Source organism: Nomascus leucogenys, chromosome 15 (assembly GCF_006542625.1).
Source record: "Nomascus leucogenys isolate Asia chromosome 15, Asia_NLE_v1, whole genome shotgun sequence".
Lineage (NCBI taxonomy): Eukaryota > Metazoa > Chordata > Mammalia > Primates > Hylobatidae > Nomascus > Nomascus leucogenys.
In genome coordinates, this window is record NC_044395.1 from 62,417,866 (window position 1) to 62,445,706 (window position 27,841).

At 42.6% G+C, this 27,841-nt stretch overlaps 1 protein-coding gene across 2 annotated transcripts in view; it reads left to right on the forward strand.

Annotated features, from left to right (window-relative positions):
• Positions 1–24,492, forward strand: part of P4HA3 (prolyl 4-hydroxylase subunit alpha 3) — a 38,586-nt gene extending 14,094 nt beyond the window's left edge. Inside the window, exons 5-13 of one of the 2 annotated variants that reach the window (XM_003254725.3) lie at positions 3,053–3,104; positions 5,844–6,007; positions 6,250–6,426; positions 11,738–11,802; positions 14,046–14,205; positions 17,594–17,656; positions 21,424–21,492; positions 22,905–23,001; positions 23,829–24,492. In XM_003254725.3, the coding sequence (XP_003254773.1) occupies positions 3,053–3,104; positions 5,844–6,007; positions 6,250–6,426; positions 11,738–11,802; positions 14,046–14,205; positions 17,594–17,656; positions 21,424–21,492; positions 22,905–23,001; positions 23,829–23,899 (918 nt within the window). In that variant the 3' untranslated portion in view covers positions 23,900–24,492. The remainder of the gene's footprint in view (positions 1–3,052; positions 3,105–5,843; positions 6,008–6,249; positions 6,427–11,737; positions 11,803–14,045; positions 14,206–17,593; positions 17,657–21,423; positions 21,493–22,904; positions 23,002–23,828) is intronic. The other variant, XM_012504659.1, reaches the window with a different exon arrangement.
• Positions 24,493–27,841: the final 3,349 nt, after the last annotated feature.

Consider the following 27,841-nt stretch of genomic DNA (forward strand, 5'->3'; position numbering starts at 1 on the left):
AATGTAGTTCACTCTTTTGTGCTCTCAGCAACTCATAATTAATCACAGATATTACCCATGATATTGCCATGGACAAAGAAGTTTGATTATGAGATTTTCCCATCTGCAGTTGAGTCCAACTGTAATGTGACTCCTGTCTGGTTACAGAGCTGGAGTCACTGTTCTGTAGTACCAGCCACAGTGCCTCCTCCAGGTGTTATTTTTCCTTGGCACTGTTGATCTACTTACTCCCTGTTGTGCCTTATATAGAAGTTCATTTCCCTAAATAAAGCAGCTGCCAATAAACAAAACTAACCAATAACTGGGTAAGGTATAGCTTTTGTATAGCTAACCCCATTTCCCACCTGAGTTGTACAGTCTTCAAGGGTAGGCTGCAAAAATCTCCATGCAACCAGTTCCCTAGAGTTTCCAAAACTAGTAAACCATTTCTGCTCCCTACCTTTTTTTTCCTTTCCCCATTTTCTTGAGAAAGGGGAGGAGGATGTGTGTGGTCCAAACCCATGTGTTGCTGCCCAAACAGATTTACTCTCAGTGCAGCAAACAGTCCTGTTCCTTTCATGGAAGTTCCTGGTGAATGGATCTTTGTTGTAAAACTGTGTATGTGTTGGCTGGGTGTGGTGGCTTACGCTTGTAATCCCAGCACTTTGGGAAGCTGAGGCAGGCAGATCACCTGAGGTCAGGAGTTCAAGACCAGCCTGACCAACATGGAGAAACCCCATCTCTACTAAACAAACAAACAAACAAACAAAACAAAATTACTCTGGTGTGGTGGCACATGCCTGTAATCCCAGCTACTCAGGAGGCTGAGGCAGGAGAATCGCTTGAGCCCAAGAGGTGGAGGTTGTGGTGAGCCGAGATCGAGCCATTGCCCTCCAGCCTGGGAAACAAGCGAAACTGCGTCTCGAAAAAAAAAAAGAAAAAAAGAAAAAAAAACTGTGTATGTGCTCTTCCTAACTCTCCTGCTAAATTGCTGTGTGTTAAAGCCAAATAGAATAACTGCGATGTAAGAAAGGGTGAGAAGTAATTGAGTTTTAATAGAGGAAGGAAATGGAGAATCGACGTGGAAAGACTCAAAGAGAAACTAAAGCAGCTTACCCTGAAAGGCGGAGTTTCAAATGTTGTACCCAATTATTGATTAGTTTTGTTTTGTTTCCCTCTAACTCTGATGGCTTGGATTTCTCTTCTACTCGCTTTCCACATCCTGCTTTGTCTGGTGAAATCCTGTTTATCTTACAAGGCACAGCTCGAATGTCACCTACTTTGTGAAGTCTTCCTGAGTTCTCCTCACTCCCCAGGCTTTCCTCCTTGGGGCTCTTATAGCATGTTTTTATTCCCCAGTAACAGAACACATAAGGCATTATCTTATAGATGGTTTATGTTCCTCCTCACCCTCTAGTAAATTAGAAGTAAATGTCCCTATGGACCTTTCATTATCATATAAAATTTAATGTATTTTATTTCATTATATATTTTAGTAAAAAAAAATTTTAGTAACTGCTAATAATGAGAGATGGTAGAGTACAGTGGTTAAGCTATGGGCTCTGGAATCAGACAGACCCGGGTTCAAATGCTGTGAAAACATGGGCAACTTATTTGGCTTCCCTGGGCCTCAGTTTTCTTATTTGTAAAAGAGGAGTAATGATGCTCACCTGAAGTGGGTTGCTGTGAGGATTGAGTGAGCTAATACAGGCAAAGCCCTTAACAGAATGCATGCATGGCACATGCAACTTACTGGATAAATGTCAGTTCTTATTACATGATACATACATATATATGTTCTCTTTTCATTTAATGTTGCTTAGTGTACCTATTTCCAAAGAAACTTAACTGAGACACCGAAAGTAACTCTTAGTTCTTTGTAAAATATAATTTTACTTTATTACAAGACTCTCAAGTTTTAAAAATATGTGAAATTATATTTTGGTTCTTTTCATCTCACAAAGAGTTTGAAAAGCTATGACCTTGAGTTAATATTTGACATTACAAGGTATTCATAGATTACTCAAGTATTCTTTGTTAAATGTAGAACAGAGTAATTCATGATATCAAATAATTAGAAACAATATATTTGTCCAACAGTAGTGGAATGGTTAGGTTCTCTGTGGTGTGTCTTCTGGATGGAATAAAATGCAGCCATTAAAAATGCTGTCTGTGAAGACTATGTGATGATATCAAAATACTCCTGATAACAATGTAAAGTGAAACAATCAGGATGTGAAATGTATAAAAATATGCTTATAACTATGTAAAAACTATATATTATCCAAAGTACTTCAGTCCCTGGATTTTGGTTTAGTAATTTTTTTCCATTCCTCATATGTTTCATAATATGCTTATTATTGCTTTTATCATTAAAAGTGAATTGTTAATATGCTAAAGTAAAGGGGTTGGAATGAAATACATTTCTATCAGTTAATCATCATTTGGCAGCACCCGGAAGAGGACTGCTGGATACCCATCCGAGATTCTGTTCCCCAGATTTGTCTGGAAAGCCCTATTTCCTTTTGACTATGTTGAGCCCCAGGTTGAATGGCTGCAGGGAGAGTTAATTCCTGTGCACTGGGCAATGTTTCCATTTTAGTTCTTTCTTTGCCTCCCTCCACTAACTTTGTGGACTCTGGGAAGAACTGAATCTGGAGAACAAATTATATTTTTACTAGGGTTTTTATAGTTCCATATTGGGTTAAATATTTTTAACTTTGGTTATATTATTAAATATAATATAACAAATAACAACACCCTGCAATTACGTGGTTTTGCAGGCTTTAAGATTTGAGAGCACTTTAAGAAGTTTTATTTTCATTTATTTTCCTACCTTGCCTGGTAAGGGTGGTCATAAGTCATTAGTAAATGAGGAGACTGGTGAGACCTGATTTGCAGCGAGGCCACAGATCTCTGCATTTCTGGTCTGCTATTCCTTTCAGTGAGCCTTGTTACCTACTTATGGTAAGAATATTTTATGGTTTTTTTTTAATCCATTTAATAGTTTGTTCAGAGGAGATATCCTCAGTGAAGTTAATGCTTTCTTTTTTTTTTTTTTTTTTTTTGACAGGCAGGAAATGTTTCATGTGCCCTCAGCCTCTCTCGGGAGTTTCTTCTCTACAGTACGTAATGGATGAAAGATAAGCCAGCCACAGGTCTGACTTATGGGGAACTCCCTTCTGCTCCTGGCCTTTAATTCCTGCAAGAGAAATACAGCTATCTATCTTTATTATCTTTTTTTTTTTTTTTTTTTGAGGTGGCGTCTCACTCTGTCACCCAGGCTGGAGTGCAGTGGCGCGATCTCAGCTCACTGCAACCTCTGCCTCCTGGGTTCAAGCGATTCTCCTCCCTCAGCCTCCCGAGTAGCTGGGATTACAGGCGTCCACCACCACACCTGGCTAATTTTTGTATTTTTAGTAGAGACGGGGTTTCACCATGTTGGCCAGGCTGTTCTCAAACTCCTAACCTCAAGCGGTCCCCCCACCTCGGGCTCCCAAAGTGCTGGGATTACAGGCATGAGCCACTGTGCCTGGCCCTATCTTTATTATCTTAATTTCATAATCCATGTCACACTTCAAATTTTGGTGAAATCTTACGTGCTATTCAATGCATCAGGGGGAAATTTTTAAGTTAGTTGGAAAATGCTGAGAAGATATCAACCTGTCGCTTCCTTCCTCCACCCAATCAATGATATATTAGCCTTGCTTCAGTGGGAAAAAGTCCAGGAGTGGGAGCCAGTTTCTTAAGAGACATTTTAAAGACCCAGATTTTGGAAGCAGACCCAAGAATGAATGAAATCAGTGTGCACTATGATGAAATCAGTGTGCACTATGTACGTAAGAAGGAAAGTGACCCAGCAGGATTGCTCACTTCAGCTGCTCAAAGGGAGATATCAGTTTTTCCCTTTAAATCAGGTCTCACTCTGTGATGCATGCATCCTGCCCAGCCAGTAGGTCACAGAATTCAGCATCACCCCGCTTCAGGGAGTCCCTTGCTGACAACAAAATGAGTTAAACAGGAGGGAGATGCTTCCTAACTCAGCTATCTGCTTGGAAATGTTTGCTTCAAAGTTATATGTATATATTTGCATAACATTTTAGTGGTAGATGGCTTCCTAGTTTTTTTTTAATACAGTATTTATTTGTTTTGTTTTGCTTTTGCTTTTGGGGGTGTGGTTTTTTTGTTTGTTTGTTTTTTGGTTTTGTTTTTTGAGACAGAGTCTCATTCTGTCACCCAGGCTGGAGTGCAATGGCATGATCTTGGCTCACTACAGCCTCTGCCTCCCAGCTTCAAGTGATTCTTGTGCCTCAGCCTCCCAAGTAGCTAGGATTACAGCCATGTGCACCATGTCCAGCTAATTTTTATATTTTTAGCAGAGATGGGGTTCTGCCGTGTTGGCCAGGCTGGTCTCAAACTCCTGGCCTCAAGTGATCCACCTGCCTTGGCCTCCCAAAATGCTGGGATTACAGGCATGAGTATTTAGTATTTAGATACTAAAATGAGATGCAAAATCACTATTTTGTTTTAATATTTCTAAAGTGTTTCATATAGGACTTTATAATTGCGTGTATACATAACTTTTTAATGAATCCATTTAGTAACATTATTCCTTTCTGATAATTTAGCAAACAATAGGATAAGGAAGTAGCTGTGTGTCTACAAACACATGAGTGATTAGTGGTACAAACAAAATTATAATCCAACCCTTCTTTATTTCTTTGCATTTGATCTATTAAAATCTTTGCTATCCACTCAAATTGTGTGCTTTTATAGGTGGATAATAGAACATGGCAAGTTGAGATTCCCAGTTTTATTTCCGGCTTTGCAATATTTTCATTGGGGTTTGGGCTTTGCAATATTTTCATTGGGCTTTGGGCTTATAATTTCCATTCTCCAAAACTTCACTTCTCCTCTTGTTAAAACAGAATGGTAATTTCTGCCCCTTCCTTTCCTCCTTTGCCAGGGTGATGGTTGTGGTTAGAAGCACACTGGGCTCCTCAGAGAAAGATACTTTGGGAGCATTAGAACAATTCAGCACCTCCTTCTGAGATGCATTGAGAGTCATGCAAAGAGGCCAGCAGGCCACGGGTAGCTCTGCCAACGCATGGGGCATCTTGCAGCCAAATTGGGTACAAACAGGTGGGCACAAACAAGACACAAGATTTATTGGGTTTCCCAAGGGCCCTGTGGGAATCCAGTCTAGAGCCAAAGTCTAGAGTCCCTCTGCCTCACACTTCTTTGCTCTGGGTCTAGGCCAGTTAGGAGATTTGAAAGATCTAGTGGAGACAAGAATGAATTGGCTTCCAATTCTCTGAGGAAAAATAGGTTGGGTCCTTTTGCAATAGGCTTTGGCTTTCTGGACTTCTCTTTCATTGCACTTATCATATTTTGTTGTAAGTGATAATTTAATGTCCTTTTTCTCCATTAGACTCTAAACTCTGAGAGGTCAGCCTGTAGCACATTATCTGGTAATAGTTGATGTTCATTGAAGATTTACTGAATGGATGGGTGAAAAAATGGATGAATGAATGAAGTTTCATCATCCCCGTATATACCATCACACTATCCCAGAGCAGCCATCCTCATGATCCCTTGGCCTAAGAGTTTTAAGTTCCACTTTGCTTCCCAAAGCCCTTTGCACCTTCAGATCTACCAGGATCAAGTCAGTCTTTTAAAAAATACCAGGTAGTCTTCTGGGAGTGAGGGCCTTGCGTCCTCCTGTGCGTAGACATGAGGAGTTATTCAGGAGATCCAGTTGCCTATCCTGTGCAGCAGTGAAGCTGGAGGAAACCTTAGTGGCACTCCTTGAGGCCAGTATTTGTTAATCCCTATTTTATATTCCCTGCCCTGATTTCTTCCAGGCCCAGATAATAAGAGGATGGCCAGGAATGTCTTGAAATATGAAAGGCTCTTGGCAGAGAGCCCCAACCAGTTGGTAGCTGAGGCTGTCATCCAGAGGCCCAATATACCCCACCTGCAGACCAGAGACATCTACGAGGGGCTATGTCAGACCCTGGGTTGCCAGGTAGGATTCCACAGGGAAAGGGAAAGGGGTAGAGGCCTGGCTAGAATTTGAGAAGCTAGAATTGGGATAACATGAGGGGGTAGAGCTGATGCGTTTAAAACAATAAAGCTCACTTGGGAAGCATCAGAATGACCACATTCTGTATCTCTTGCATTCCAATTTTTTTATGCCATAGTTACCCTAAGTTGAATTTTACTCCTAGACCCTTATTCTCTTATGCTCATCCTATTCTTTCTTTCCAGCCCACTCTCTACCAGATCCCTAGCCTCTACTGTTCCTATGAGACCAATTCCAACGCCTACCTGCTGCTCCAGCCCATCCGGAAGGAGGTCATCCACCTGGAGCCCTACATTGCGCTCTACCATGACTTTGTCAGTGACTCAGAGGCTCAGAAAATTAGAGAACTTGCAGAACCATGGGTGAGTGTCCTGAGAACCCACCAAGAATTTCTCTTTCGTCTTCGCATGCCTGGAGTTCAGGAGTGTGAGAATAGGCAACCTGAACAACTAGACAACTCAAAGAGCCAAGGAGTTCAGAATGCCAACCATGCCATAAAACTAATCCATGGTGGAAAAAAATCACAATAGTGCACGCCTCTGGAGGGAAAGGATTAACTGGATGATATGCAAGAGGATTATCTGGGGTATTGAAAATGTGCTCTCACTATCTTGTTAGGGACATGGTACATGTGGCTGTATGCATTTGTCAAAACTCACCAAATGGTCCACTTGAGACCTGTGCATATCATTGTATGTAAGTTTAACCTAAAAAAAGACAAAAAGGAACACTTCAAAAGTGTCAGCCATTCCATGTAATTGGTAGAGGGGGGTAAAAGAGTGAAATGACAGCGGCAAGGAGTAAAATCCTAGCACAAATTTACAGAGTTAGAGTAGAAAGCTCAACTTCATTATTTTGTTAAAAAGGAAACTGAGGCCCAGAGAGGAGAAGGGACTTGTTAAGGTCATACATGTAGCTAGAGCCACAGCTAGAACTTAGAGGTACAGCAGTCCCCCTTATTTGCAATTTTACTTTCTGTGGTGTCAGTTATTCTCAGTGCAGTACAATGAGATATTTTGAGAGAGAGAGGTCATTTTCCCATAACTTTTATTACAGTATATTATTATTATTCTATTTTATTGTTAATCTCTGTGCCTCATTTATGAATTATAAAATATAACTTATGTAATTATAAAATTAAACTTTGTAATTCAGTTATAATCATGATTTTTAATTTCGTTATAAAAAGAACCAAAGGAGGCCAGAATGATCAAGGCTAGCGGGCCCAACGAAGGTGCAGGGCTTCAACTGAGTCTTCAAAGATGGGCAGGATGTGGTGAGAGAGAGAAGTGATGAGTTAGCGTGCTTTGGGAAAGGGAGAGTGACTAGGAAGCAGAGATATTCAACACAAGCCACTGAGGCTTCTGTCTTCAGTTCCCATGGGGGAGCCACTACCATATGAGCCCAGGGCTGATTCCTGGGAGAGCCACAGAGCAGACAGGCATCAGCAGCCCCAGAGAGACACTTCTAGGAGAAGGAAGTGTGCCAAGGTCTGTGCATGCCAAATGGACGACATGGCCATGAATGATTAAATCGACGTCTCTGGGTGGGTCACTTCTCCCGTTACCATGGCAACAGGGCTGTTTTAAGGAGAAATTTAGTTATAATTTAGTTATAATGTAATTATGATTATAATTAAATTATAATCATGATTAAATTAAATTTTTATTAAAGCCATCCCACACTGTCTTCACTCGGAGACCCAGCCTGACAGAGCAGCCTCTGTATGGGACATTGCCAGTGTCATGGAAGAGGAAAAGGACAAATGGCAAACATGAGCTAGTTCATAAAGCTTCTGCGTGGAAGTGCCAGATGTTACTTCCACCCATGTTTCATTGGTCAGAGCAAAGCATGTGGCCACTACTGCAGTCAACAGCAAGGTTCTAATTCTTCCACAGGGAAAGCACTGCAAGTCACCAAGCCAAGCTGGATGTCAATGGGAAGAGGACATTTAATCCTCCCCCTAGGAAGTGTGCTAAATATTAAAAAAAAAATGCACCTCTATAAGCATGTTGCCTCTTTAAAGATATTGTCTCAGAATTATTTCTGTCAAGCCAGACATTGTGCCCTTAACATGTGCAGTTCATCCAGGCAGCCATTAGTCATTCATCAACAGAATAGAGCCCACTGTGTGCCAGACACTGGCCTGTGTGCCGGGCTTTTACAGTGAGATGAAGTATTGGTTCTTTCCTCTTGGAAACTTAGCGCACAATGGAGAAAAACAAATATTTATACTACACTATGATACATGCTATCATAGAGGTGTGTGCAGAGAGTTGTGCTATGCACATAAAAAAGTGAGGCTTCCTCTAAAGAAAAGGCAATTCGGTGAAGAACAGATGGGGAAGGGAGGAAGAATCAGGGAAGGCTTCACTGTGGAGGTGACATCTATCAGAGAAAGAAGGTGGCAAAGGGTATTCCAGAAAGACAAAACAGTATGTGCAAGGGCCTGATATGTGCTATGTTCAGAGACCGGGCAGAAGCTTGGTGGCTGAAGTGTGCAAGGGATGGGGGCGAGAGGTGATAGGAGATGAGGCTAGATGTGAGACACCATTAGCAGATGCTATAAATGCCATGCCGGGGAGTTTGGATTTTATCCTGTAGGCAGCAGGAGAGCTGTTGGACAGTTTTAATGGGAGAGTTGCATGATCATGCCTGATTTTTAAGGAAGACTGTGACAGCAGACATGGATTGGAGGGAGAAGAGGAGCAGTCATCATTTCATCTAAAAGCCACTCCAGGAAAGTCTAGAATCTTTGCACAGAAGTTTTTTGAGATAATTAAGCCCCACTGGAGAATTGGAGCAAACAGGTTCAGCTTTGCAGTGAGCCAGCAGTAGTAGCTTTTGGCTAGCAGCTGCTTTTTCCTTAGAACAGCCCTGTTGCCATGGTAACGGGAGAAGTGACCCACCCAGAGACGTCGATTTAAATGTTCATGGCCATGTCGTCCATTTGGCATGCACAGGTCTTGGCACACTTCCTTCCCCTAGAAGTGTCTCTCTGGGGCTGCTGATGTCTGTCTGCTCTGTGGCTCTCCCAGGAATCAGCCCTGGACTGACATGGTAGTGGCTCCCCCATGGGAACTGAAGACAGAAGCCTCGGTGGCTTGTGCTGAATATCTCTGCTTCCTAGTCACTCTCCCTTTCCCAAAGCACACTCAGTCATCACTTCTCTCTCTCACTACATCCTGCCCATCTTTGAAGACTCAGTTGAAGCCCTGCACCTTCGTTGGGCCCGCTAGCCCTGATCATTCTGGCCTCCTTTGGTTCTTTTTCAGAGCACTTTTTGGAGGCATATACAATTACCTATTCCTCCTCTGAACTCTAAGCTTTTTCTCACTGGTTGTTTGGTACTTAATTTTTAAATGTATTCTGCCATGTATGTGTTGTTGGACATCACTGACAGTTTCCTGGGTCAGCATCCTCTCTTCCCAGTCAGATTGTAAACTAGCAAGCATCATCTTTCTGCAAATGCCTTGCCCCATGTTCTTCCCATTGCTGCCAAAGTAATCTTTAAAAGATCGGGTCTGACCACTGAAGCCCTTGCTGAAACTCTTTAATGTGTCACTTTTGCCCTCCAGTGCTTACAGGTCTCCGTGGCCTGGCTGCTGCCAACCCCTTCTACCACATCTCCCCCGGCACTTGACGCTCCAGCTGCACACTCTTCTGTCTGCCTGGAATGAACTGCCCTTGACTTCTCACCTGTATGGTTCCAGTGTGTCTTGTGGACATCCTGGAAAGACTTCCTGTCCCTCATAAGAATGGGCTATGTGCCCCTCTCTATTTCCGTGGCATTCTATACTTGCCTATTATGGCCCCATTAGATGTCTTAGGGGCAGGGACATTGTTTGGATTAACATATTGTTTTTCCGGTGCCTAGCACAGTGCTTAGCACAGAGAACAACCAATAAATATTTGTTCCAAAAAACGAGTGACTGGTAGGTGGAAAATTAATGGTTGTTACAGGAATTAAGTATAAGGTGGCTCCTTAATTTGGGGTGGGGCGATTCCTTAGGTTTTTTTTTTTTTAAAAACCATTGATTTTGCCCTAAAAGAACAGAAGGGAGCATCTCTCTTCTATGAGTTTCTCCTCTACAAATGGCTCAGGACAGGACACAAGGGACAATGGATGGAGGCAACATCAATCCGCTTCTGATTTCCTGCTTCGTAAGATTGTAGAGCCACATGATGAGAGGAACTCGCAAGCACATGTTGTTCACGTGCTGCATTTTATAGATGGGAAAACAGGCCCAAGGAAAGGAAGAGGCTTTTCCAAGACTGTCTACCTGGTTTAGCAGGAGGGTCAATGACATTATGGAAGCTTCAGAGAAGGGAAAGAGCTTCTGTCTGTGTAGCTCATTGCCCCAGGCACTGCTCTGCCTGCCTGTGAAGCACCAGAGCTGGGTCTGAGCCCTGTGAGTACCTTTAAGTGCAGTGCCCTGTTTCATTCATTCGTTTATTTAACCAGTACTAAGCACCTACTCCACCACCAGGCGTTGAATGGATCCTGGGGATACAGCACTGAAAAAAGGCCAAGTCCTTGCCCTCATGAGCCAACATTCCGATGACAGAGGCAGAAGTAGACATGTTTACCCTCATATAAATAAACAATATTTCTCTTTCTGTCCTTGGATTTTGCAATTAGGAGACACTTTATTTAAAAATAATTTAGGCCCAGTATGGTGGCTCGTTCCTATAATCCCAGCACTTTGGGAGGCCGAGGTGGGAGGATCCCTTGAGACCAGAAGTTCAAGACCAGCCTGGGCAACAAAACAAGACCCTGTATCTACAAAAACATTTTTTTTTTTAAATTAGCCTGGTTTGGTGGCATGTGCCTATGGTCCCAGCTATTTGGGAGGCTGAGGTGGGAGGATTGCTTGAGTCTAGGAGTTGGAGGCTGTAGTGAGCTATGATCGTACTACTGCACTCCAGCCTGGGCAACACAGCAAGACCCTGTCTCTAAAGATAATAATAATAATAATTTAAATGCTATACCTAGACATTCAGAACAAAAGAGAGGCATTTAGTTAAACTAGTGTTATCAAAACTGTTGTCTTTTCATAATCAAGGCAGTTGCAGCTATGAAAATCTCACAAGTACCCTCAACATCTGTAACTATTATATATCAATTTTTAAAAAAATAATTGTAGCAAAAAGAGACTCTGATTCTCTGTAAGGAAAGGCTTTCATTAGAATATTCAAAAGGAGCAGGCCGCCTCTGAGTATAGAGAGTTTCCTGTTGCTGGAGATGTTCATTTAATTCGACAAACACTTACAAAGTGCTTACCATATGGTCAGGCCCTGTGCCTGACCCTGGGAAACAAAGATGAATGAGAAATAGCCCCTGTTCTTACCTAACTCACAGTCTTGCAGATTCAAAAGGGATTCAAATAACAGTTAAATTCAACTCAGCAAACTTCTTTTGAGTGCTTACTGTCGACTAGACACAGTGTTAAAGGTTATTTTCAACTCTACGATCTTTGGTCACGTAAGGTCTTTTATTTTCATGATTGATAGCTGTCACTAAATTAGTCCCACATGCAAAATGTCCTCTAATTAAGGAGGAACTGGCATCTGTTATGTTTATGCTTAAGAGAGGAGTATGTCTGTGGAAGTGACAAACCTTTCCTTTTGCATCATAACCACTTGGACTTTGTCTTACATTCTTCCCACCAGCTACAGAGGTCCGTGGTGGCATCAGGGGAGAAGCAGTTACAAGTGGAGTACCGCATCAGCAAAAGGTAAGAAGGGCCTTTCCTTGGTCATACCTGCTGCCCACCCTCAGGCCCATAGCGTAGCTGACTGCCAGTCAGCAACAGCCATTCAGGGACTGCCAGAGGTGGAGAATCCCTAGTTCACGTTTATAGCTGTACACACTTTTTAAGAGGGAGAAGTTTCCACTTCCCTTTCCCAGATTGTTAGATCATCTGAGGGTTTAACTAGAAGGCCATTCGAGAGAGACTTGGAAGAGCTCCTCTGCCCTAAACCAAAAAATAAGTCTATAGTTGTTCTCCTAAACAGGATTGTTTTTCCAAAAGATACAGTCCTGTCCACATTTGTAATTTAACTTTACAAGATTCCATTCCCACCTCCTGACTCGAAAGCATGACTTGCCAACAATGAGACCAGAAGGACAAATAGACTCTCTGGCCCTGATGGCTTCTGTAGAGGAGCAGATTCAGCTGTGAGAGCCCAGCTTTATCCCACCCCTCCAGCCCTGCCCACCCGCCACTGCAGCCCTTTACTTGCATCCACCAAAGACATGTGAGACAGTGACATCAGCATCCTTGGGGAGAGGCCAGACCTCAGGATGGGGATTAGTTTGTGCTGTCTGGGAAGGGAGGTGAATGATGAAAGCTGTGATTCAGAATCATTTGGCTTAACTTACTTGGTCTGGTACATTAAGGGCCTTTCATATTAGTAGTTATTCTCTCACCCATGGAAGGTCCCTATGACCTCAGCTTCATTGCTTTTTCTAACCTTTCTGATATTCTAGTGTCGGAGAGAAAAATCAGCCTTGGGTTAATTGCTTCCAGGGAAGCAGGTGGTATTTTCTTCCCTTTTCAGAACAAGAAACTACTTTCTTTCTCCACTTGCATCACTCTTCAACTCTTTGACTTTTGGTTCTGTCCTCACAACTTCACTGGAGCTGGTCTCCCAAAGGTCACCAGGGAACTTCTAATTGCTAAATCATTTTCCTGCTCGCATACCTTCACTGACTACCCATTATCCATAAAGTCCAGATTCCATATTACAGTGTTTTCAGCTTTCTACGTCATGCCCTGAGCCTGCTTCTCCAGCTGTATCTCCCATTACTTCTTCCTATCTCCTTATTCATAATTTATTGCCACACCTCCATGTCTGTGCCTATGCTGTTTCTTCAGGCTGGAATACTCCTACATCTTTTCCATCTATTGAAATTTTATGCACTCTTCAAAATTTGGCTTAAATGTCACTATCTTACCTGAGTGCCCCACTGGAATGAACTTCTCCTTCATCTGTGCTTTCCAGCACTTTAAAGTCTGTTTCTCAATTTTTCACTGTACCTTACTTTGTTCTTAGTTATATTTGTGTTTGTCCTTTCCCCATAATCCATGGGCTCTTAGAAGGCAATAGCTCTGTCTTGGGGATCTCTGTAAACCTAAGAGCATGTGGCATAGCACTCTGCTTGCACTCTATTTGAAAGAATGAACACACTAATCCATCAAAAGAAAAGAGCAAAGAAATCGTCTTCCATATCATGCCAAGGCTCTTCCCTCAGAACCTTATCGTCTCCCCAGGAGACCCACTGGCTTTAGGGAGCACTTCCTCATTTCCCAGGGACATAAATTCTGATTCCAAAATTGCCACTTTGTCAGAACCTCAACAAGACATTCAGGAAAAGAGACTGAACACTGCCGTTTGGCCTTTGCCCTATCCTGGCTTGTCTTGCAGTAGAGCAGAGATTTTCCTGTGTTTAAAAGTAACACTAATGTATAGTTCACAAAGTGTCTTCATAAGCATTGCCTCTCACAATCTTTATAAGTCTGTGAAGTAGATATTATTATCATCCCAATTTTATAGACAACACAGTGACCCATCCTTAGAGAGGTTAATGGTTAAATACTTGACTTAGGATCACAGAGGATCAGGGACTCGTCACATTAATCTAAATCCCAAGCTTTTCTCACTGTACCCGGGTCCCTCTGTTCAGATGTCTCTAAACCACAGCAGCTTTGAAGGCAGGGGTTTTGTCTTATTCCTCTTTGTATCTCAATGCTGTGAGATTGTTGAGGTAGAGAACAAAGTGGACTGGGCAGACAACATGAGGAATGAGTAGGTAATTAGGCATTTATGTCTGTCTTCTCTCCCTCTCTTTCTTCCTTCCTTCCATCCTTCCTTCTGGCAATTAACATAATTCATTTGTTTATTCATTCATTCAGAGACATCATTTAGTCATTTCGGGCATCAGATCATTGATGCTTCAATCTGTGGTGTGTTTTAGTGCCTGGCTGAAGGACACTGTTGACCCAATGCTGGTGACCCTCAACCACCGCATTGCTGCCCTCACAGGCCTTGATGTCCGGCCTCCCTATGCAGAGTATCTGCAGGTGGTGAACTATGGCATCGGAGGACACTATGAGCCTCACTTTGACCACGCTACGGTAATGGTGGAGTCAATGACCAATCCCCTGGGGTAGGGAGCCAGGGCATTATTTCTCTGAAGCAGAGCTCTTGTAGGCTCTCAGGGAATACTAAGTGAAATCTTAGAACAAAGGTTCTTGTTCCAGAAATATCTGAAAGCCTTAGTTTCAAGCATATTGTTGCTGACTCATTTTCTTGTCTGCCACCATCTCCCTTCTAAAATTTGCTGGTGAGGGAAGAATGTGGCTTATCATGGAATCATCTGACTGCTCCACTCAGGGACTTCCTAGTGAGGACTGTCCTTCCTCCAGTAAGTCTTCTAGCCTCGTGATCTCAACTGGCCATCTTTGTTGACAATAGCAAATAATTTTTTTAAAATTTTAGATTCACGGGGTACATGTGCTTGTTTTTTATTTACGTATTTATTTATGTATTTATTTTTTTCTTTATAGGCAGGATCTTGCTCTGTTGCCCAGGCTGCAGTGTAGTGGCACCATCATAGCTCACTGCAGCCTTAAGCTCCTGGGCTAAGTGATCCCCCCATCTCAGCCTCACAAGTAGCTCTAGGACTACACCTGGCTAATTTAAAGAAAAAATTTTTTTGTAGAGACAAGGTCCTGCTATGTTGCCCAGGCTTGTCTTGAACTCCTGGGCTCAAGCGATCCTCCCACCTCAGTCTCCCAAAGTGCTGACATTACAGGAGTGAGCCACTGCACCCAGTCATGCTTGTTATATGGGTATTGCACATGTAATGGTGGGGGCTACACTTCTAGTCATCACCCAACTATTGAATGTTGTATTTGATATGTAATTTTTCAACTCTCACTCCCCTTTCACCCTCCCCCATTTTGGAGTTTCCAGTGTTTGTTACCTCCATCTTTATGTCCGTGTGTACCCATTGTTTAGCCCCCACTTATAAGTGAGAACATGCAATATCTTATCTTCTGCTTTTGAGTTAGTTCACTTAGGATAATGGCCTCCAGCTCCATCCATGTTGCTGCAGAGGAAATGATTTCATTCTTTTTATGGCTGGATAGTATTCCATTATGTATATATGCCATATTTTCTTTATCAAATCAACCATCGATGGACATTTAGGTTGGTTCCATGACTTTGCTGTTGTGAATAGTGCTGCAATAAATATCTGGGTGCAGGTGTTTTTTCTTTAATATAAGACTTTCTTTTCCTTTGGGTAGATACCCAGTAGTGATTTTTGAGGATTAAAATGACCTCCCCAAAATTGATCTATAGATTGAACCCCAGCTTTACAAAAATTCCAGGAGAATTTTTGTTATTTTTGTAGAAATTAACAAGTTGATCCTAAAATGTATATGGAAATGCAAAAAACCTAGAGCATCCAAAACAATTTTGAAAAGGAAGAACAAATTGGAGGACACACACTATCTGATCTCAAAATTTAGTATAGAGCTACAGGAATCAAGGCAGTGTGGTACCAGTGTAAGGAGAGACACATAGGTCAACGGAACAGAACAGAGTCCAGAAACAAACCAACACATTTATGATCAATTGGTTTTGACAAAGGTGCCAAGGAAATTCAGTGAAGAAAATATAATCTTTTCAAAAGATGGTATTGGAACAATTTAATATCTACCTGCAAAATAATAATGACTTTGCACCCTTACCTTACACCATATATGAAAGTTAACACAAAATGGATCATAGATGTAAATGTAAAACTATAAAACTTTTAGAAGAAAACATAAGAGAAAATTTTTGTGACCACAGGTTAGGCAAAGATTTCTTAGATAGGACACCAAAGTATGCTCCATAAAAGAAGAAAAAAACTGATAAATTGGACCTTATCAAATTAAAATTCTTTGCTTTTCAAAAAACATCATTAGAAAAGGAAAAGACAAGCCACCAACTAGGAGAAAATATTTGCGAATCATATATTTGGTAAAGGACTTGTATCCAAAATATCTATAGAACTTTTATAACTCAGTAGTAAGATAATTCAATTTTTTTAATGGACAGAAAGTTATTTGAGTAGGCACTATCTCAGAGGATAAATGAATGGCTAAGAAACATATGGAAAGATGCTCAACATCATTAGGGAAATGCAAATTAAAACCACAATGAGATAGCACTGCACTCTTTTATCTCTTATGATGGCTACAATAAAATAAGATTATACCAAGTGGTGGTGAGGATGTGGAGGAACGGAAGCTCTCATACACTGCTAGTGGGAATGCAAAATTATACAGACACTTTGGAAAAAATTTGATAGTTTCTTAAAAAGTTAAAGGTTCACCTACTTATGATCCAGCCATTTCACACCTATGTATTTTACCCAAAAGAAAAAGAAAATATGTCTCTACAAACATTTGTACACAAAAGTTTATAGTAGCTTTATTTGTAATAACCAAGAATTGGGGCCGAGTGCGGTGGCTCAAGCCTGTAATCCCACCACTTTGGGAGGCTGAGGCGGGCAGATCACGAGGTCAGGAGATCGAGACCATCCTGGCTAACACAGTGAAACCCCATCTCTACTAAAAATACAAAAAAAAAAAAAATTAGCTGGGCATGGTGGCAGGCGCCTGTAGTCCCAGCTACTCGGGAGGCTGAGGCAGGAGAATGGCGTGAACCTGGGAGGTGGAGGTTGCAGTGAGCTGAGATCACGCCACTGCACTCCAGCCTGGGCAACAGAGTGAGACTCTGTCTCAAAAAAAAAAACAAAAAGAAAACCAAGAATTGGAAACAGCCCAGATGTCTGTCAACAGGTGAACGGATAAACAAATTTTGATATATCTCCACAATGGAATGCTATAGGAGAGAAAGCAGATAAGTGGGTTGCCTGAGGTTGGAGGTGGGAGCAGGGATTGACTGCTAACTGGCATGAAGGAACTTTTCAGCAGATGGAAGTGTTCTGTGTTCTAAACCTCAGTTGTGGGAATGATTGGACGACTGTTAAAATTTACTAAAACTCATTGAACAGTAGGCTTACAAGGGGTGAATTTCATCTCAAACTGTTCCATGACAAAAAAAAAAAGAATATGTCTCTTCAGCAAGTAATTGGAACTCTGGCCTTATGATTTGATATTCCTACAGAATAATTGTCTGTAATATTTTATATATTAATTTCTATATTTCACAGATAACTCAAAGGTGCAATTAACCCCTCATATAGTACTTTCACTACTGACAAGTAGTTCTGTTTGGTTAGTAGACAATTCTTTTATATAAGTATCTAATAAATTAGTAAAAAAAAAATTGTATTGAGTGCCTGCCAGCAAAGACGGGCACATACTCCAGTAGGTGTATATCAGAACTATATCCCATCCTTGACGCCCCCATTTTACTTCTATTTGTATTAATAGTGGAATCCTGCCTGTCCCTCTGGTGCCATCTGCATAAAATAATGATATGTTCTGTTTTTTTTTTTCTCAGTCACCAAGCAGCCCCCTCTATAGAATGAAGTCAGGAAACCGAGTTGCAACATTTATGATCTATGTGAGTCTTGCTCTGGGCTTCTTACTTCGTGACTGACTATAGCTCTACTTTATTTTATGTTTTCAAAGCAATTTCACGTATTGATTTTATCTGGTACTCAGCGCAAAAATCTCCAGGAATTTTGCGAATTTCAGACAGCATTTTTGATAGGCACTGTAGGAGATGTAAAGAAATACAAGACAAAGTTTCTACCCTCAAAGAGGCTGACAGTGTGTAAATCTAAATATGACCTTGGTATGGACAGTGGATTAGGATGGGAAGTGGAACAACACAGGAGGAGGATCTGAGAATCTGTGTCCTTGAGGTTTCATGGACTAATCAGTGTTGAAAAACAACCCATAGAAGAGGTTTTGGGGCTGTGGGGAGGGAGAGGGATGAGGAATGAGGCAGCGGATTTACAAGAGGGAAGAACAGAGACACTGAGAGAAAGTCAGCGAGTGCTGCCTCTGATATTTAGTGAAAATTCTCTTATCTCTCTAGAAAATCTTCAGTAAAATCTCCATGACTCCCCTTTCAAAATAAACCAATAAATTGTACTTCTCTCCTAATTCCTGGCGTCATCAGGATTCGGCCCCAGTCTGTATCATCTCACTTATCCCCTTCCCTTCAGATCATGTGGGTTTACTTTCTTCTCTATGGACAAGCCATAATTCTAATCACCTGTCACTGGAAGAGAATATTAGAGTTAATCACTTATTAGAAGAGATACCTTACTGTTAACCGAAGGGACAAACATATATAAGGGCTCTATATAACAACCAAAGATGAAGTCCTTGTTTCAGGCTCATTAGAATAGCAGACATCCCCCACCCCAGCTTTTCCTCTTCTATTAGGACTGTCTCTGGTCTCCACAGGACAGCCAAGAAAGGGCAGTCAAAGGCCAGTATTCTGTGTAGTCTTTAATGCCAGCAATTCCAATGTGTTTCTCTATGTGGCTCAGTTCTGTACTTCCTATGGAACTGGAAGACTTCCACTTACAATGGTGTCTGGCCTCATTCTGATCATTCTGAGGTCAGCTATCAGGCAGGGGACACATCTTGGAGCTGCAGGGGACACATCTTGGAGCTGCAGTTGGTTGCATCTCTGGTTGATCACTCCAGCTGTTATGGGAGGTCACAGATGGCGAAAGAATGAAATACTGCCAAAAAACAGGGCATTCAGGGCACAATATATCTCTGTTCTTTATCCTCTCAATATCTCCTATGGCTGGTTCCCTGATTACAGGGCCCCAGTTACTATAGTGAAGGTAGTGTGGGTATAAGAGCCCAGTAATTTTAAATGGCAAATGCGTGTGTGTGTGTGCATGCACTCTCATGCACTTACACATGCATGTGCATGCATGTGCATTTGGGTTTTAAGTATTTGAGACACAGTGGAATGGAATGCACTTTGGGTTTGGGGTCAGTTGATCTAATCCTGATTTTGCCACTTACTATGTGGCCTCAGCACAGATTACATTTATTATTTGAGCTCACTTTTTGCCCTGTGCTTCCTCACAGTGTTGTTGTGAGGATCTGATAAGGAGGGATGTCACTCTGTGAAGTTCCATACTGTATGTTTCTGTCATTGTATCCCACAGAGCAGTTAAAGGAAAGAGTCTCATAAAGGGGAATCAGTATCGTGGGACCAGGGAAGTGCTAGATTATGCCCAAATCTTTCATCTTCAGGTTGGGATTTCTCGAGACAATTTCAAGACAAACATTTCTCAAGACAAATGTTAAGGTTTGTGGAAAACCTAAGACTGATATTATAGGGAGAAAATAATCCTTAAGAAGTACAGAGGATTGAGTTGAAGTCCAGTTGGTGATTTTCTGCTCAGATTGGGCATAAGCTCAGTCCCAAACTGGGTGCAGTGATGTGCACCTGTAGTCCCAGCTACTTGGCAGGCTCAAGCAAGAAGATCGCTTGAGCCCAGCAGTTCGAGTCCAGCCTGGGTAACATAGTGAGACCCTGTCTCTATTAAAAAAAAAAAAAAAGATCAGCCCCAGTACAAAATAGTAGAAGGTATACAGAGGGAAGATTTCTCTCCCTTTCCCACTATTCTCACAGCCCATGCCGTGCTCATGAGCTTCATTGCATGCAGAATCCGATTTTCTTTTTAATGTGTTGGCTATGTCATTCCTTTCCACCATATTGTAAAACCACAGGTAAAAGAATGCAGGAAAGTCCAGGTTGCCCCTTACTGACAAGGGCTAGAATAGAATAATCTAATTTGTTACCTGAACACAAGGAGCCAATTGTTGTTCTTATCAGCTTTCCCAGTGTGCTACAGGGGGAGCCAAGGAATACTAATAGTCACCACTGCTATTTCCAGGTTCCAAATCACCACGTCAGTTCACTTGCATCTACCAAGGGCCAGCGTCCTACCCCCTATACCTCTTGCTCTGTAACACAAGTAAGTGTGCTGGGATCTAAATGCCATAAGATTACAGAGCGTGAACCTTCTGGTAAATAATGCTAGGCAGCATGAGGTAAAACTGGCACTCTTGTGTGATGCAACTGCTGAAAAAATAATTTAGCAAAATATATAAGAAGTTTGAAACTTACGCATATCTTTTTGACCCCATAATACTAGTGCTAAGACTCTTTTCTATGAAAACAATCCAAAATGCAAAATGATTTTTTTCATTAAGTTGTTCAGTGCAGTGTTGCTTATAATAGTAAACATTTGGATATGACCTAAATTTCCAAAGGTGTAGCATGATGGTTATGAGCAGGGACTTCGTAGTCACATGGCACTGGCTCAGGTCAAATCCTGGCTCTGTCATGGAAGAGTCACATGACCCTTTATAAAGTGCTTAAGCTGTCTGAGACTTGATTTCTTCATCTGTAAAATGTGAAGAATTAAAAATAGTAACAATTTTAACCCCTAGGATTGTTCTGAGGAATAAATGAGATAATATATTTGTAAGGACATAGTGTAACGTTTAGCATATAGTCAGTGCCCAATAAATGTCAACTATCACTATGTAAACTATAACTTTTTTCTGGATGGTACAATGATAATTATTGTTATTTAAAAATATTTTCCTGTTTTAAAACAGTTTACAATTATTATATATTTCTGTGACAACCAGAAAAAAAGCTTCACATTAAGAAAACATATCCATAGTCCTAGAACAGACCAGTGATGAAACTCCTTAGCTTGGGTTCCCTGGAGGGGAGCAGAGTGATGTAGAGAATATGCCAAAGGTGTAATAAATAGTTCCTATGATGCCTAGCTTTCAAGAAGAATCATAGTCTAAACTGGTTTTCAAGCCACAAGTCATGATCCATTATAGGTTGTGAGATTAATTTAATGGTTCTGATGAGCATTTAAGAGAACCACACTAGAATAGAATAAAATAAAATAGAGAAGATGAGAAGCTATCTCAGATAGTAAGAATGTTTTATGACAATTATATTTCAGGGTGTGTGTGTGTGTGTGTGTGTGTGTGTCTTGGGTCATTATTTAAAATGTATTTTTTCCTAAGGGTCTCAGTCAAAAAGTTTGAATCTACTTATTGTAGCCCTCAATAAGGATGTTAGCTGGAAGGGAAAGAAAGGAGGAATACCAAAACATTGTCCTCTTGTGGCCCTGTAGGCAAACACCAATGCCATTGAGTAGGCTCCCGAAGTTCCTCCTGAGTTGGATGATCGTCTTTCAAGTATTTCTCTCAGAGTTGAATAGAAGACCACGGGAAGGAATCTATGCAGAAATGACATCATATGACAGGGTAGGGAAGTTGGTGGCTGTTTTAACTCTGGCTTCTTCTCTGGTCTTGCAGCTGAGCTCGGTGGAAGCTGGAGGAGCCACAGCCTTCATCTATGCCAACCTCAGCGTGCCTGTGGTTAGGGTGAGTGGGGCCCTGGTCCCAGAAGATGGGGTTGAAGGAGTGCAGCACTTACCCCCTAACCTTCACGCTGTCTGTGCTTGCAAGCCCATTTCTGGGAGGAGGGCCAAAAAGAGGTCTTCCCCAATTCCCAGAATCACAGATCATCCATAGTCTACTTTACTACCACACACATGCTCATCACTTGAGCCTCTATTTGTTATTTTATTTACACTTATATTGCAAGTAGATGATTACACGTCTGTCTTCCCTGTCACAGTACAGCTCCTTAAGATAAGAGCTCTGTTTTATTTACTTTGGATCCTCTACAGCATCTAGTTCCTTCCATCATTAGTTCAGTCCACATTGAGAGCTAGAGGCACAGAGAGTGCAGAGGGAAATTCATAGCCCTTTGATCTAGGAGTTTACAGAGATGTCAGCAGGCATTATGATGTTGCAACAGGGATTTGGAAAGGATAGGCACTGAGGAGAACCGAGTGTAAGAGGTTTGTTTCATGAATGAGTATATCCTCCAAATTTCAGATCAGTCCAACTCCCTGGCAGCCCTTACCTAATTTAGGAATGAAATGAAGATAACTAAACGAGATCATTCCTGTAAAGCAGGTAATACAGTGCCTGGTGCATCCTGAGCATTTGATAAATCAATGCCAGGTATCTCTGAATGCTCAGGAGCTTGGCGCCTCTTGTAGGCTTGGGAACATAGAGACTGCCAATGCATCCTGGAAAGCTCTTCATGACCTGGGGTTTTGTCTACTTTGAGGGCCAAGGTTAAAGTAATTTGACTACAGGAAGTAGACAGGGCAAAGAAGCCGTGTATGGGGGAAAGACATACAGGATTTAGCGTCAGAACACCTGGGCTTGAGTCCTCACTTTGCTCCTTCTTTTGTTGCATTATTTAAAGCCCTGGGCCTCCAGTTCTTTGCTAGGAAAATGGGGATTATGATACTGCCTGCTCCCTGAAGGTGTTAATCATAAGTGCCCAAGGGAGGGAAAAGCTTCTGAGTTAATGACGTGCTTGGCTGTATGAGGAATATTTTGTTCCACCTTGTGGTTTTGTTGGGTGTTTCTTCTCAGTGACCCAATGACAAATGTGCTCACCTTTCTCCCAGAACTCACCATGCTGTCTTGTTCAGGTCTGTTTTATGTCTGTTTCTTGTGAGCTCCTGGAGAGCAGAACTGGATGTGATTTGTGTCTGCAGCCCCAGGCCCTGGGGTGCAGGGGACTCTGTCAGTGATCCATGCATGAATGAGTAAATGGCAACTTATGCCATTTTGTGCCATTTTATGCATGCATTGCCCCAAGACTGCATGGAAAGGCTTCTTCAATGACATGCCTGCATTTGTCCTTAGTATGTGCTTCCCGAGGACTGAGGTTCTGGGCTGACCCTCCCTGGGGCTGGGCCCTCTTGTTTCAGAATGCAGCACTGTTTTGGTGGAACCTGCACAGGAGTGGTGAAGGGGACAGTGACACACTTCATGCTGGCTGTCCTGTCCTGGTGGGAGATAAGTGGGGTAAGTCCTGCCTTTCTGGGCATGAGAAGGGGGTACAGGGTGCAGAGTAGAGTGAAACAGGGGATGGGTAGGACCTACCACAGCCATCCCATTCCAAATGCTTCATTACAGTGCCACATTATATTGAGAAGGTCAGATTATGAATGAGGTGCCCCCAACAGACTGGGAGCCTATAACAGGCAGGAGTTCCTGTTACAGAGTGACTGTCAGTAAAGGTTTATTCACCTGACCAGATAGGCCTTGATTCCTGAGCACCGCCAGAGAGGAATATGGTGTCCCATCCACACTCTACCCCAAGGAAAGATGTGTCCAGCCATTGTCTCTCCTGTTTAGTGCTCCCCATGAGGAGGTGGGAAAACAAAGAAGAGATCAATAAGCAGATGGACGTGTTTATGTCACATATACGTCCAGGAGCACTTAGCTCTGAAGACAGAAAAAGAAGTGGAAGGGGGCTCATGAGCTGAGGTGTAGGCTTCCAGGAGATGCCACCCGTTTTTCTCTCAGTACTCTGGAATGGCTTCATGGGGGACATGGGCTTCTAAAATGAAGGGTGAGTGATCTTAGTTCCCAAACATTTGAAAATGAGTTTACAGGAGACAGGACCTGTCACTTTTTTCCAGAGGACAATGTCCTCTTTGCTATTTATCTGCTGGAAGAAACAGCTTGTAGTCCATAGTGAGTCCAGGACTAGGATGGGCAAGTGAGTTACCTAGGATGCAGAATTTAAGGGGGCACTCACGCGCGCCTATGAGTGCGCACCAGTCTGCAGCACTGCTGCTGTCTGTTCTGCTGAGCCTACTGTCTCCTTCTTCCCTGTTCTCTCCCAGTGGCCAACAAGTGGATACATGAGTATGGACAGGAATTCCGCAGACCCTGCAGCTCCAGCCCTGAAGACTGAACTATTGGCAGAGAGAAGCTGGTGGAGTCCTGTGGCTTTCCAGAGAAGCCAGGAGCCAAAAGCTGGGGTAGGAGAGGAGAAAGCAGAGCAGCCTCCTGGAGGAAGGCCTTGTCAGCTTTGTCTGTGCCTCGCAAATCAGAGGCAAGGGAGAGGTCGTTACCAGGGGACACTGAGAATGTACATTTGATCTGCCCCAGCCACGGGAGTCAGAGTAGGACGCACAGTACAAAGGAAGGGGGAGTGGAGGCCTGAGAGGGAAGTTTCTGGAGTTCAGATACTCTCTGTTGGGAACAGGACATCTCAACAGTCTCAGGTTCGATCAGTGGGTCTTTTGGCACTTTGAACCTTGACCACGGGAACCAAGAAGTGGCAATGAGGACACCTGCAGGAGGGGCTAGCCTGACTCCCAGAACTTTAAGCCTTTCTCCCCACTGCCTTCTGCTGCAGCCCAAGCAGGGAGTGTCCCCCTCTCAGAAGCATATCCCAGATGAGTGGTACATTATATAAGGATTTTCTTTAAGTTGAAAGCAACTTTCTTTTCTTTTTATATGATGGTTTTTAAATGCAGTCATTAAAAGTGTTTACAAATCATTTTTCCCAACTGAGAATATTCTTACATTATAATGCTGAGTGGAAAAAAAGGGAGAGTGCAGTTGGCCCTCCACATCCATGTATTCCCCATCTGTGGATTCCACCTCAGATTGAAAATATTTGAAAAAAAAACAAGGATAATAACAGACTTTATTCTGTACATGCTCAGTACAGATGCAATAGATCGTATTGTATTCCCTGAATAATACAGTATAACATCTTTTTACATAGCATTTACATTGTGTTAGGTGTTATAAGTAATCTAGAGGTGACAAAGTATATGGGAGGATGTGTGCAGGTTGCAGGTTATGTGCAAATACTACACCATTTTATACAAGAGGCTTGAACATCTGTAGATTTTGGTATCCTCTTGAAGTCCTGGAACAAAGTCCCCATGGATGCTGAGGGATGACTGTACAGCATTTTATTTATGCTATAATCTCAGTGCAGCTCACCTCCCACCACTGTCCCCGGCTACGTTCCAGACACTGGAATTCTTTCTTGTCCCCATCACCACCATGCCCATCACCACCACTTTCACTCCGACTTCTCAGGCCTTGACATTTGTCATCCCCTCAGTCTTTCCACCACTGAGCTCTTTTCATCATTCCACTCAATGCAGTGGCTCAATATTACCTCACAGAGCTTCCGTGACCATGCCACCACCCAGCCACTTTCTTTCATATGAACTGACTTTGTTTTCTTCATAACACTTATCAGGATTGAAATGACTTTGTTCATTTGTTTAATTTTGGTCAGTTGCCTTCCTTGAAGGGAAAGTACCTTGTGGCTGTGCTGTACTTTGTAAATGCCTCTATTCCAGCCCTCAGGTCACTGAATTTCAATGTTTATGTATTTGCCAGGCTGCTCCCACTAGGCTCTATGCTCCTCATTCCTCTTGGTAGCCCCAGAAGAAGGTCTGGTTCAACATAAGTAGGCATTCAGCAGTTCTGTAAAGGCATCCTTTGAGCTGTGCTCTGGAGGACAGGTAGACTTTTTATAAGCAGAGTGTGATGAGAAGTGTTTCCCAGCAGTAGGTCTAGCTGGGGCTAAGGCTACATGGATGAGTGATTGTGATATTTGGGCACTTGTGCCAAGAGAACATTTCAGGCCACTTGGCTTAGGATCCTTCACAGGGCTGTGGGCATGTATTGCTCACAAGGAAGCCACATAGTGCAAGGACTGGGTGGTTGGATGCCTGCCATTTCCGCCCCTTCCCTGCAAGCCCATATGACATCAGCTTCCCAGAGCTCTGTGGCCCCAAGGGAAAGGCTCTGATGTTCTAATACCCAGCTTCCTCAGAGTCTGAAGTGCACTTTGTCACCTTCCCAGGATTTCTGCAGAGCACACCCGGATTCTGGAAATCCTCTTACTAAATTACTGCCACTACTCACAGCCTGCCTCCTCCAGTTCCAAGAGGAACAGGCCTGAGACAAGACAGAAAGCGACTGTCTGCAGGGGAGGCTGCTCCCTTTTCTTCACAGAACCTGGACTTCCCAGAATTACAGGGTGGGTCTGAGCTAATCAGAGCAATGGCACCATTCTAAGAGCTTCATTCATTAAATATTTAATGCTCATGCCAACCCTATGAGGTCAATACAGTTATCCCCATTTTACAGATAAGGAGGCAGTTTTATAGAGTTAAGTCACTTTTTGAGAGTACCACAGACTGGCCCCAAATCTTGTGCTTTTAACAGTGTCTGAGATGGGGCACTTATCAAACATCTTGACCAGGTGACTGGGACTCAGGAAAGTCTGGCTGCAAATTAATAACTGCTTAATGAGTAATCCTCAGGGGCAGGCCCTGGGCTCAGTGGGTGCTGTGGGGATACAGAGGATGGAGCCCTGGAAGCTGGGCCGGTAGGGGGATAAGACAAAATGCATCCTAAGTTCAGTGTCATTGAAGCACAATGTGAAAATGTTGCATGCAGAAAGAGATGAATTACCACTGAATGCTGCCATCAAAAGGGAGGGGAGCCTTGGGATTTGGGGTAGTTGAGAAAGCCTCATTTGTTTATTCAAGTCACACTGACAAGGTGCCTACTTAGTGCCAGGCCCTTGCTGGCACTAGGGAGGGAAAGGAGAATTAGATGCTGACCCTGCCCCTAGAAATGGAGCAGACCCTCGAATCATTATGAAACCATGTGGCCACGAGTGGAGATATGAACAGGCTGCATTAAGAGGCTCCCCTCACCCCGGAAGTGTCATGGGAAGGAGGGACTTGAGCAAATCTTGAAGATGAGCAGGGTCCCTAGAGGCTGAGAAGGAGAGACCAGGCTGGGCGTGTACTAGGGGGCATGCTGTAGGGATAGCAACACCTTACTTTTGTCCAGTATGTTCATTTTCAAAACGCTTTACCACTCCACTTGAACTTCACCTCCCCAGGGAGGAGAGCATAGTAGGTACTGTGGAAAGTGAGGTAGGAATGGTTAGTGGCTTCCTGGGGCTTCATGGTAGAGCTGGGGCTGGTCTGTCTCCCTTACCAGTCTTCTTTCCACCAGATGGCTTTCAAAACCACATCGATCCTAGAGTGGAAAGGCCTAATTCTTATATTTGCACTAATTATTATGTTTGCCTAATTCTATATTTGCACTAGTCTCCATACCCTCTGAATCTGACTAATCTGATAAAGTGGTGTGGCCTTGGGCCCCACTTAGTAGATAGATAGATATCTAATTCTAAGTAGAGTCAACTGTGGCTTGGGGCATTGATTTTTTTATAATTTTGTTTCTTTCTTTCTCGAACTCCTAAGCTCAAGTGATCCTCCCGCCTCAGCCTCCAAAGTGCTAGGATTATAGGCATGAGCCACGGTACCCAGCCTGTTTCTTTCTTTCTTGCACTGTTCTGTGAGCTGTTTTCCAACAGCCTTGTCCAACCTGGGTTTCTGGCACTGCACTATATATCACTTGCAAGCCTCATTCCAGATAATATTCTTTACATTAAAGTCTATTATCATTAGTAACCACATCATTTATGATAGGCCAGGCACTGTGCTGAGAACTTAGGTGTATTTGTCTCCTTTAAGCCTCAAAATGAGATGAGTTCTATTATGCCCATTTTATAGATGAAGGAAACTGAGGCAGAGAACATATAACTTGCCTGAAGTCATCCAAGTATAAAATAGCAGAGGCAGGATTCAAATCCATGTCAATCTGTCACCAAAGACCTTAACTAGCCCTCCATTGTCTGCATTCCATGTTATTTTGCTGTCACTTCTGTGCTTCCATTGGCAATAATCTTTTGGAGCCAATAATTTTAGGGCAGAGGGGTCTCCAACATTTTCCCAGGTATTGAAAAGGTCTATCCCTTGTGCCATTGATGCCTAATGGTTAAGAACTCTTGTCAGATATA